Source organism: Staurois parvus, unplaced genomic scaffold (genome assembly GCF_062004578.1).
Source record: "Staurois parvus isolate SC_StPar_1 unplaced genomic scaffold, SC_StPar_1.0 ptg000294l, whole genome shotgun sequence".
NCBI lineage: Eukaryota > Metazoa > Chordata > Amphibia > Anura > Ranidae > Staurois > Staurois parvus.
Genome location: NW_028318090.1, coordinates 641,630 through 654,931, shown reverse-complemented (window position 1 = coordinate 654,931; position 13,302 = coordinate 641,630). Strand labels below are relative to the sequence as shown.

Here is a 13,302-nt window from a genome sequence, read left to right as displayed (position 1 = left end):
CAGTGGCAGTTTCCCCCAGTGTCAGATTGCCTGCTGCACTATTGTAGTCCCGTTATAAGTTGCTGATCACTGCCATTAGTAGTATTTAAAGAAAAAAAACCAGTATATATAACATCGTTTGGAGATGCTATATCTTTTTCATGCAAAGCAATTAATGTACACTTATTGTGATTTTTTATTTTATCAAAGACAAGTAGCAGAATACATGTTGGCCAATATTAATGAAGAAATTAAAATTTGTAATTTTTTTTATTCTATATGTTTTATAGTAGAACGTATCTTCCATTTTGCTTGAGGTGATTGTAGCCGTATTAGTGCATTTGCGACAGAAACAATTGAGTACTGTCCGTGATCCTTTTTTTTATTTGCACATACAAAATTGTATGTTAGTGCAAATAAAAAAAAGTATCACGGACAGTACTCAATAGTAGAACGTAAAAATACTTTTTTTTTTAAATAAACTAATTTTTCATTTAATATTTAAAAAAATAAATAACCCAGTGGTGACCAAATACCACCAAAATAAAGCTCTAATTGTGTGAAATAAATTTCATTTTGGTACAGCTTTGCATGACCGTGCAATTACCATTTAAAGTAGCGCAGTGCTGTATAGCAAAAAATGGCCTGATCTTGAAAGAGAGAAAACCTTCCAGAGCTTAAGTGGATAAACTGTGTGTGTGTGTTATGTATAAAAGCTTTGGATATTTTGGAAATTTTACATCAGACTTTAATGATTCTTTAGACCTTGGTCACACAAGTCCGACTTTGAAATCGTGCGACTTCACTTTAACTTGCAAAAAGTAGTGCGCTACTTTCAAAATCGGTGTGACTCTGACCAAGTCAGAATCACATCGATATGACCACTTCAATTGCCGACAATATGGTGCAACTATCAAATTGCATGACAAGTTGCACCGGTATGACCAGGCACTAAAAGTACAGCTGAACATTTCTGTGTTCCAAAATATGAATGAATAGAGTTTACTAGGAGCATGCTACAATTCTTTTGACGGTTACTAGGGAATATATTTTTCCACAATAATTCATTGCTAAATTTATGATTTCTCAAAGAACCTTCAATATTTAACAAAACCTCTGTAGGCTGATGGACAGCAGAATAACATGCTTTGTGAATTACTTCAACTTGTTTGTGTCATTGTGATCTGCATTTGTATAAGGTGTCTGCTATGGAAATGCCTTTCCCATAAGAAAAGGTTGGATACAATAAAACAGCTTGGCTAATGAATTTTTTTTTTGTTAATTAAAGCTCAACCTAGACAAAAGTGTTTAGAAATGTTAATTACTTTCACTTTTTTTTATGAATAATCCATTTGCTTTTGAAGTTAGCCATTACTGTGGAAATATGTCAACTTTAAAGATAGAACTTCAGGACACTAGGGTTAATATTAACTCTTTAAGTGTTGTCTTTCTGACATGAAAGGGTTCAAAGTCTTATATTGGCATTTGTGGAGTAAATCTATTTTAAAGTAATGAGCTGTCTGGTGTGAGCATTCTCCATTGTATGAAGTCTTCTGCCACTTAAATAATTTAAGCCTACCAAACATACTTGTGTGGTTGTTTTTTCTTCTTAGTCTAATAATTTCCACACTTCATCTGCCCTCATCTGTCTGAAAACATTTCAACCGTAGTTGATATTTTGTCTTCAATATAAGAAATTAACTAAAGATAGCATTTCTCTTTATCTGTAAACTGTGTGACCTTACTTATTCTCTGTTCCTTATTGCTGTTCTTTACACTATGTAGCTTTTACATTGTATAGTATACCTGGCATATATATGGAAAAGAAAAATACAGTGTGGAAAAAAATATATAAACAGTGTGTGTATGTGTGTACAAGATGTCATGAGAAAGGGGGGCTGTGCCCCTCCAAAACTTTGACATTGATTAAACTACATTGGAAGTCCCATTGAGTGCACCTACTGCCTGCTGCATATTTTGTGGCCAAAGCTATGTAAAGTATATCAAAAGGTGGAGATCAGGTTAAGTCCTGTAATTTTCTAGTTGGAACCTTCATGAATCAGACTTGTTTTTCCAGCACATTCCACAGATGCTCAATGGATTTGAGATGTGGAGAATTTGGAAACTAAGTCAATACATCCAACTGGGTGTTGTGTTGCTCAAACCATTAATGATTTCATCAGACTAGGCCATCTTCTTCCATTACTCTGTGGTCCACTTCTGATGTTCATATGCCCATTGTACTTGCTTTTGGCTGTGCAAATGGGTCAGCATGGGAACCGTGACCGGTCTATGGCTACGCATGCAGCCCCATATGAAACAAACTGTGGTGCAGTGTGTGTTCTGACACTTTCCTATCGGAACCAACATTGACTTTTTCAGTAGGCTGAGCTACAGTAGCTCTTCTATTGGATAAGAATACATGGGCCAGCCTTGGCTCCCCACATGCACCAGTGAGCATTGGACACCCATGACCTTGTTGCCATTTCACTGGATTTCCTTCCTTGGACCACTTTTGGTTGGTCTTGAGTCTTGACCACTGCAGACCAGGAACATCCCACAAGAACTGCAGTTTTGGAGTTGCTATGACCCAGTTGTCTAGCCACTACAATTTGGCTCTTGTCAAAGTCACTCAAATACTTATGGTTGACATTTGTGTTTCTTTCAACAAATCAACTTATGGGAGAACATGTTCACTTGCTGTCTAATATATCCCTCCCACTTTCAGATGTCATTGTAACAAGATAATCAATGTAATTCACTCTGATAAAACATAATATATGATAGGTAGTTCGTAAAAGTGATATAAATATGCCAATATAGTCCTGATAGCTTTGATTGGTGGTTGTGCTTTCGTAAACAGAATAAATGTGCACTCACTGGACGCGCAGTAATTATGCGCGTTTATATAATATATCCAGGTGTCATCCAATAGGGTCATCAGGGCCAGGTCAGATGTAGAAATTGCTCCCTCTCAGGATGTATGGATCCCAGGGCTTTAAAGGGTGATTCAGGGGCGTCCAGAGCTCCTCTTAAGGGATAGATGGCTGCAGCTCACAAGGGTTAACAGGCGGCTCCCTCTCTGGAGGCTTGGGACTAGTACTGGGCGTCTAGGAAATCAGTATTTGGTTACCTTCGTGTACAGCTGCTGATATTCTTTGTTTAGATCTTTAGAGCACTTACATACATTTTTATTTAATGTGATTCACTTTACCCATTAGTTGTCATAGTGTTATGGCTGTTTGGTGTGAGATATAGATATATGGCTGTTTTGTGGGAGAAAGTGCCCAAAAATAGGTGTGCCAAGCTTGTAGCATCATACTCAAAACGACTTGAGGCTGTAATTGGTGCTAAAGGTGCTTCACCAAAGTACTGAGCAAAGGCTGAGAATACTTAATGTGTGTTTTTTTTTCGTTTTTATTTTTAGTAAATTGCAAAGATTTCAAAACTAACTTCTTTCACGTTATCATTATGGGATATTGTTTGTAGAATGTTGAAGAAAAAAATTAATTTAATCCATTTTGGAATAAGGCTGTAACATAACAAAAATGTGGCAAATGTTAAGCGCTGTGAATACTTTCTGGATGCACTGTTTCTCATGGTCTGAGAGTCCCTCAAGTGGGACTCTCAGACCTATATTGCCAAAAGTAGTGGGACGCCTGTCTTTACATGCACATGAACTTTAACCACCTCCTGCCCGCCATATAGTAATATGATGGATGCAAGGTGGTTCTCTCGTTCTGGGAGGACGTCATATGACGGCTCAGGGAACGCGCAGCGTGGCGATCGGCGGTGCACTGTGTCCCTCGGACACAGCGGATCACGGAAAGAGCTGAAGATGTCGGCTCGGTCATGTGATCAGCTGTGTCCAATCACAGCTGATCACATGTAATCAGAGAAATGCCGGTTATCGGCATTTCACTCCTCTCGAGCTGTCACGCTGATGATCTGTGTAGCCCCAGCAGTGCCACCTGTCAGTGTCCATCAGTGCCTCGTGCCAGTGCCCATCAGTGCCATATATCAGTGCCTACCAGTGCACATCAATGCCACATATCAGTGCCCATTTGAGCTGCCTTTCAGTGTCACCCATCAGTGCCCATTAGTGCCACCTATCAGTGTCCATCAGTGCAGCCTATCAGTGCCCGTCACTGCAGCCTCATTAGCGCACATCAGTAAAGGAGAAAAATCACTTATTTACAAAATTTTATAACAAAAACTAAGAAAAAAATGTTTTTTTTTTCAAAATTTTCAGTGGTATTTGGTTTGTTTAAGAAAAAATAAAAACCCAGAGGTGATTAAATACCACCAAAATAGAGCTCTATCTGTCACAAAAAATTATAAAAATTTCATGTGGGTACAGTGTTGCATGACTGTGCAATTGTCACTCAAAATGCAACAGCGCTGAAAGCTGGAAATTGGCCTGGGCAGAAAGGGGGTACAAGTGCCCTGTAGGCTTGTGGTTAATGGCATCCCAGCCTTAGTCCTTAGGGTTCAATACTGAGTGGGCTCGCCCTTTGCAGCTATAACAGCTTCAACTCTACTGGAAAGATTGTTCACAAGGTTTAGGAGTGTGTCTATGGGAATGTTTGACCATTCTTCCAGAAGCACATTTGTAAGGTCAGGCACTGATGTCGGATTACAAGGCCTGGCTCTCAGTCTCCGCTTTAATTCATCCCAAAGGTGTTCTGTCGGGTTAAGGTTAGGACTCTGTGCAGGCTAGTCAATTTCTACCACCCCAAACTCCCTCATCCATGTCTTTATGGACCATGTTTTGTGCACTGGTGAGCAGTCATGTTGGAACAGGAAGGGGCCATCCCCAAACTGTTCCCACAAAGTTGGGATTATGAAATTGTGCAAAATGTCTTGGTATGCTGATGCCTTGAGTTCCCTTCACTGGAACTAAGGGGCCAAGCCCAACTCCTGAATAACAACCCCACACCATAATCCCCCCCTCCACCAAAGTTTACACTTGGCACAATGCAATCAGGCAAGTACCGTTCTCCTGGCAACCGCCAAACCCTGACACATCCATTGGATTGCCAGACAGAGAAGAGTGATTTGGCACTCCAGCGAACATGTCTCCATTGCTCTAGAGGCCAGTAATGGCGTGCTTTACACCACTGCATCCAATGCTTTGCAATGCACTTGGTGAAGTAAGACTTGGATGAAGCTGCTCAGCCATGGAAACCCAAACCATGTAGCTCTCTATGCACTGTTGTGCTAATCTGAAGGCGACACAAAGTTTGGTGGTCTTTAGCTATTTACTCTGCAGACAGTTGGTGACTTCTGTGCGCTTCAGCATGCACTGACCCTGCTCTGTCATTTTACGTTATTGGTTTTCCCAGCTGCTTCCACTTTTTTATAATACCACTAACAGTTGACCGTGGAATATTTAGTAGCAAGGAAATTTAATTGATGGACCTATTGCACAGGTGGCAACCTATCATGGTACGACAATTGAATTCACTGAGCTCCTGAGAGTGACCCATTCTTTCACAAAGCTTTGTAAAAGCAGTCTGCATGCCTAGGTGCTTGATTTTATATACTTATGGCCATGGAGGTGATTGGAACACCTGAATCCAATGATTTGGGAGGGTGTCCCAATACTTTTGGCAATATAGTGTGTGTGTGTGTGTGCACACAGAAAGAGCCACAGACCCTAAACTATTTCTGAGCAGAAAATCACCCTCATCCTGCTGAGAGCAGCTTGTCTGGGATAATACTTTATTCCTGCAGCAAGGTCCTGGGCATTCATTTCAGTCGGTAAGCTGTAGTCTGAGGGACTGCCTGAAGGCGACATGAGTATAACAGTCAGTCGGAATAAATGGGGCTGTGACGCAGTATGAAGAGAGACCTTGTTGGAGTAAAGATTGCAGGAGGGAAGGTTTGGTACCATGCAATCTGGTGCAGGCAAAAGCACTGTTTGCTATGTGTGTTTGGGGTGTTGTTGGAAAAATATTGGCACCTGCAGCAGATCGCACACCCAATGCAGTTTGAATAGGGTATGGGAAACATGCAAGGAACGTGGGTTTCCAGTACCGTGAACGCATAGCCCTATTATTTCATTTCACGGCGCAAGATGTAAACAGCCACCTAAGTACCTTTTGGACTTTAATTGGGACTAATTTATTAGTGGTGTGGGCTAGGGCAATTTACACTTTAGTGTGGATTCACACACGTCTGGTGCAAATTGAAGCTCCGTTTTTATAGCTACATTAATTTACAAAGTAGTTGCTCAGTGGTTCAGGACAGGTTTAGTTCAGTTTAGGATTTTATTCTGTTTACAACAGTTGACATGTGTGATTCAGAAGCATTCCCATAGATGTCAATGAGCCTGAATTCGCACCTGAGCCAGACCACACTGCTTTGAAAACTGACGGGACTCTTTTTCAGTCCTCAATGAATCTGCACTCTGGTTGCACCAGACATATATGAACAGGCACAATAGAAACCAATGTTATTTTACATGTCGTGCAAATTGGATGCGGTTCAAAACGCATCCAATTTGCATATATGTGAATCTTATAGATATAAATACGGTGTCACCTACCACTAAACTAACCAAATAACCTTTCACTTATTAGAAAAATCACTCTCACCCTTGAAAGTGCAAATTATTAACTCGAGGAGACTAACATGTCTATAAACCCCACACTATAAACCCAGGAACTAAACTCCAAACTAAAATCCCAAACACAAAACACAACAAGCAGTCCAATGATCAAAAATAAATTAAAACCTTTTCACCAAAAAATCGTGTATAGTCACTCAAAAATATATAAAAAAAATAAAGTCACTTCAACAAATTAAGTGTCCAAAATCCAGCTTGTCACATTCTTTGGTGCTGAGTGTATCTCTCAGAGTACAGGACAATCTTTTAATATAAAAAAAGTATTATCTGTACTACTTCATTCGTAATTTACATACTGGAATGCCCATGTAATTTATAGTATGTGGGGAGGACATCCAGACCTCTGTTCTAAAGACTAAGAGAGCATCTAACGAATATAAAGAAAGGAAAGAAAGACCATTGCCTCTCTAGACACTTCAGAGACTTTCATAATTGTGACCAGGGGGTCTTAAAATTTTGTGCCATAGATAAAATAGAAGCTCTCTGGAGAGGTGAGGATAAAATTAAGGCTATATCACAAAACAAAACATTTTGGATTTACCAATTACAAACGCTGAGACCTAAAGGATTAAATGTTGACTTAGACCTAAATTGTTTTATTTCCAATAATTGATTTAATTTTTAGTCTTCTAAATATTGTGACTATGTTATACTGATTTTAGCGATATGTTATATTTATTGTGCATATTTGTTTATCAGTGGTTGATTGGATTGATTATATATTCAATTTATTGATAATTAATATTGTAATTTTAATTTAATTGTAATTTTTAATCAATAATTAATTTTAAAACATAAACTTTTTTAGTATTTTAAATTATCTTAATTTATAATAATATTAATATATGAACTTGTATTGGTTTACATTATTCAGGTTATAGTAATATGATAACTTATGCAGTGAGGTATAGGGGTATATTGGTATGAATAAGGTATCAGAATTTTTATGGGTATCTTAATTAGAATATAAAATAATTTATTTAGTTTATTTAATATAAATTTTTATTTAGTAGGTGTATGGGTATTGATTTTATTTATGGGGAATATAGTATATGGAAAAGGTTATTTAGTATTATTTGGGAATTTGTATTATGAAATGTGGGGTTATATAGGGTTAATAAGTACTGTATGTAGCACCTTATAGGAAGAGATAGTATTCATGGTGTTTATGCTGATCATGTATATATACATTTTTTATTTGGATATAATATATAGCAAATTGTTAAGAGTGATATACATGGGGATCTTGGGATGCTATAGGTGCAAGGATGCTTGTTTCCGCATCTATACAATACCGGTAATCTGTTTCCGTAATGGACTGAGTATGGGCATGGTATTCCCTTCCCCAATATGGCGGCCGGAGCTTCAAGGCTGTGGGGAGGAGAGATATAAATTGCGGCTGGTCTGTCCGACGTGTACACCCCTTATGATTAGGTCCCGGATGTGACAAAACGCGCCAAGGGAAGTGACGTCGGACGCACAGGAAATGAACTGAAAGTGGCGTGTCGGCCATTTTGAAAGTTGGCAAAACTGCATGGAAAGTGGAGAGTAAGCTGCTCGGCAACCCTGAGTGTTTTTTTTGGGCATGGGAATATGCGATTTCTCTCATTTTAATGTAAGCAGATTTAATAAATTTATAATCTTTTGAAAATGGTATCACACTATATATATATTTATACATCTGTTACATGAGTACCATGGAGGCTTGGGAATGTTCGCCTTAACCATGAGAATGGTCAGGAGGATATGGTGGATGACATCCTAAGAGGCATACTTCAGGAGTGGAGAAAAGGAGTGAAAGTATGCTGATTCCTACTATATGATTAAGGCGTTTTTACTTTTGTATTCTGGTAAGAGTATATATGCTTTTCCACAATAGAAGTATACACTGTTGTGGTCACTTGTTTTTTCTGTTCTACTCACAGAGTGAGGCACTATTTTTCACATTGCACAGTGGCACTATTTTGGATTTTTGCACATTTTTCTGGGCAAGGTATGATGTAGATTTTTTTTTTTGTTATTTACGGTAATACACTGTGTAGTGTTTTCTTTCTTTTGAGGTATTTTCGGTCCTTTATGAGCCAGTGGAGGGGCTCAGCACCAAAGAATGTGACAAGCTGGATAATGGACACTTAATTTGTTGAAGTGACTTTATTTTTTTATATATATTTTTGAGTGACTATACACGATTTTTTGGGGAAACCGTTTTCATTTCTTATGTTTGATCACTGGACTGCTTGTTGTGTTTTGCGTTTGGGATTTTAGTTTGGAGTTTAGTTCCTGGGTTTATAGTGTGGGGTTTGTAGACATATTAGTCTCTTCGATTTAATATATGTGAATCAGCTTTCAAGGTAAACATGAATAATGCAAAATATGTGCTTATTAAAAATATACTGGAGGACATGTATTAAGCAAATTAGTGACACAGTTGGCTGTAAATTAGGCTGCCTCACACTTAGTCTATTTAATTAGTTTTCTGTGTATTTCGACCCACTGCACCTATAATCCTGAGCAGCTAACTGCCACAGATTTGAATACCATAGATTAGAAAGATTTTCACTCTAGACAGATGCTCAATTAATAAGTAGTCAGGGTCAGGTTTTATTCTGTCACAGTACTATAAAGCAGCTGAGGGAAATTTATGACTCAAGATGTAATTTTGTAAAAATATGTGGCATAATCTGTCTCACTGCTTATTTATCATTACCTTGCTGTGTGACAGAATTGATAAATGTCCCCCAATATGTTCTTTCTTTAAAGAATTTTTGGCCAGGCAGAGAATTAACCATATAGATAAAAAGTAGGGTTACCAATTTCTTTGTCAGAATCTTAACCATTTTTTGAGCTCATATGGTAGGAACTATAAAGGTTTCAGATGAAGATTTTCTTTAAATATATAAAATCTCAGTCTATAAAATATTTTTTGTTTCTTTAGGATATCACTACATTGACTGGCGTTCCAGAGGAACAAATCAAAACGAGGAAAGTCCGCATTTATGTTCCAGCTCGCAATGCTATGCAGTCTGGCGTACAGAACACAAAGAAGTGGAAGCTGGACTTTGATACCCGGGAACGCTGGGAAAATCCCTTAATGGGTTGGGCATCAACGTAAGTAATAAAACTTTTAAAACAGGAACATTTACTTAAAGTGTACATAGAAGCCAAAACGTTCCATTGGTGAGATTTTCCTTTACTTCCCGCCCGAAGAACCAACGGGAGAAGAGTGAGAATTATTCCCCTCCTATATAGCTGTAACCAGAATAGGAGTCCCCACTGGAATATTGCTCCTCATCTCCTGTTTACTTTCCTGTTGCTTTTTTTCCCCTTTGTGACAGTGGTCACTAAGACAAATAGGGTGAATCCCCCCATTGTAGGCGCAAACAGAAAATCAAAACTCAACAGAGGTTCAAACTCTTGTTACTCCATTCAGAACAAAAAAAAAAGAGTTTTCTTTACCGATAAGATGTTTATAAATATCTTCCTGTGAAAGTCAAGATAGTCATTTTATCCATCCAAAGTTTTCCTCAAGTGGCAGCAGTCATCTCTTGAAACAGTTGTGTGTTATCCCTTAAAAGATGACTTTCTAACCTGCGCTTAGGTGTAAAATTATTGTGTGACTGTACACAAAACTAAATTAGCATACCTCAATACCTGCCATAAAAATAAACCAAGTGAACTTCAAAAAAATTCTATGTGAATCATTAAATAAGTAAAAAAAATCAAATCAAAAAAGAGGCTGCTGCTGCTACATTGGGTACTCACCCTCATAAAGTGAAACAATAATAGTAGTTAAGCGCTGCCTAAACAAAATATCACCAACATATACATAGTGTCTTATACAATAACTCTTCTCAAAGTCCATACACTGTGTGTAACCGTGCAATCTGTTAAACCATATCTTTCCTGTGATCTTAAAGGTGCTAAAAAAACACACACACTGTGCTCCCCACCAGTCATGCCCCTCACTCACCGACTTGTGTGGACTCTTGGATTTAGATAAGAGTCTAATGCGCTTAGTTGGAAAATCCCAGTATAGCTGGTACTTGTAGTCCTCCTCGGTGTGGATATGCCCCTTAGTCACGGAGCTGATCGAATACAGCGGTCATAAATTTAGGCACTCATAGGGAATAGAGAGTTAGCCACGTAGCATAATTCCATTTATTTAAAATTTCCAGGTAAATAAATGTATTGCACTCACATCATTAAAAGAAATGCCACACATAAAGATTGTCAAACTGGAAGCACAGAATAATAAATCTATCCATTGTTTAACTATATAATATCATTCTTAAAGTGTTACTAAACCCAGGATCCTGCATTCACTGTATCTTGTCTCCCACAATACACACTACATGGAAATGCAATTATTTTAGTAAATATAAACTGCTAAATACCTTGTCTCATCAGCAGTTGGAGCAGTCTTGTGACTTCAGCAGAGCACTGGTTAAAGCTTGTAGGAGGAGTTTTCTTTCTGCTCTAGGAGGATGTGAAAACCCTGAACCTCTGTCTGGACAGTACAGATTGGCCCTGTGCTGATCACATGCACTCTGCTAAAGAAAAAAAAAAAACCTCTTTAGCAATACACACCAAACTGAGCATGTGCATGTGACTACGGATTCAGTCTGTATCAGGTGGTCATTTCAACAAGAGCAGGGTCAGAGAAGAAAGGATTAAACAGCCTTTTTACACAATGCAGAGGATTTACCCCTTAGGTTCCACAGTGAGTATAACAAGCATGCTTTACTGAATACACAGACTGATTTTACTGTTGTGGGTTTAGTAACACTCTAAAAGGCATAAAATTAGGTGTTAACAAATCACAATATTAATTTTCCATACCATTTATATATAATTGCTAAATAGACATGATCTTCTAGAGTATTCATTATACATATGAGCACTACTAAATTGTGCCCTCCCATGGTCAGAGGGCACTGCTACAACCCATATACATATGAATACAGATATATAGTGCAATATTTCACATACATGTTCCATATGCATATGGGTTATTCCTACTTTTAATCAAAATCCATCCCGAATGCTAATTCCAAAATGAATTAAATTAAAATAAATATATAAAAAATATATTTCTTAAGGTTTGCCTATGTATTCCCACATATTAAACATAAGGCCACCCGATAAACCTCTGACGTTTGCCCTACTTCTACCCATTGTAATAAGTAACCTAAAAATTAGAAATAAAGCAATTGACATCTATCTCCATGTTTAATCCTCTGGGGGTCATAGTAGCCAGCTGATAAATCCAGTAGGATTTATTCTGAGAGATAGCTTTGTTTATTTCTAATACTTAGGTTGCTTATGACAATGGGTCGAAGTAGGGCAAATTACAGAGGTTCATCAGGTAGCCTTATGTTTAATATACCTTAAGAATTCAATGTGTATAGAAAAACCTTCAACGCAACACAATATCCTAAATAAATGTGCAGCTAGCATATAATGTGTTCCCACATCTAACAAAGTGAATAAAGTAAAGAAATGCAGCGCAACAATAAAATGATAAAATAGTGCTTACAATCTTCTACCTGCGTATATAATGGTGATGGTCAGTCTATTATGCTCTTAAGGATCAGTATATGCTACTCATGATATCATCCAATGCGAACTTCTAAGCTCCCATAAAGACTACACAAAATCAGTGCTATAAATAGTGCACACAAATACACAATCCTAAATAGTGATCTGTCCCTTTAAATCCTTAAATCATTTGACGTGGACCTCCGTGGTACATTGCATGTATATGGTGATACAAGTATACCCATAAAAAGTGTCAATCGAATACAGTCTAAATAGTGATGGAAAGTCCCTTTAAATCCACTGTACTTTAAGTGAACCAGTGTAATCACATTGCTGCATAAACATGTACGGTGCTCCTGTGTCACCCCTTAGTGCTCTTCTACCTCCAACACACTATTGCGCTCGCCTCCAAGTCTGACCCATAATCACAGGTCAAACTGCGCCTTTCCCTTTAACCCGGGAGGGTATAATGGTACACAGATATCCACCGCTGTTTGCCAGCACTTTTAACCTCTTGCCGTCCGCCTGCTGTTTATAAACGGTAGGGCGGTGGCAGTCCAAGGTCGGGTTGCCGTTCCTAAACGGCACCCGCCTTTTCTAGCTGTGCGAGCTCCCTAGGAGCGCGCACCACCGCGATCCGGTGTCCGCTGTGTCCTCCGGACACAGTGAAACACCGATCGTCGGACGGGACCTCTGTACGAGGTCCCGGTCATGTGATCACTGATTGGCGAATCAGTGATCACATGCAAAGTAGTAAGCAAGATGTCACTTGTGACATCATTGCTTACTACGTGTGAAATCTGTGAATGATCACAGAGGTCACATGGTACAAGGCTATTCACAACAGCCTTGTACCATGTGACAAGCTGTGACCAATCACAGCTCACTCAGTATTTCTCAATGACTGCAAGAATGCAGACAGAGAGAAAGAGAAATGATTGCTTTTACATCCTATATGGGTGTAAAAGCAATCAGTGTAAAAAAAAAAAAAAAAATCTTCATCACCCCCCACAAGTAGTACAGTGTCACCATGGTGACACTGTACTGCTAGGGTGACAGTATGTAAAAATAAAAAATAAAAATAAAAAATAATATAAAAAAAAATAAAATAAAAATGTAAAAAAAAATGTTTAAAAATTATAATGTTTGGTTAT

At 38.3% G+C, this 13,302-nt stretch overlaps 1 protein-coding gene across 1 annotated transcript in view; it reads left to right on the top strand.

Annotated features, from left to right (window-relative positions):
• The window catches only part of NDUFS4 (NADH:ubiquinone oxidoreductase subunit S4), a 243,777-nt gene that overhangs the window by 191,660 nt on the left and 38,815 nt on the right, over nucleotides 1-13,302 (top strand). Inside the window, exon 3 of the mRNA XM_089682682.1 lies at nucleotides 9,546-9,718. Coding sequence (XP_089538808.1) covers nucleotides 9,546-9,718 — 173 coding nt within the window. The remainder of the gene's footprint in view (nucleotides 1-9,545; nucleotides 9,719-13,302) is intronic.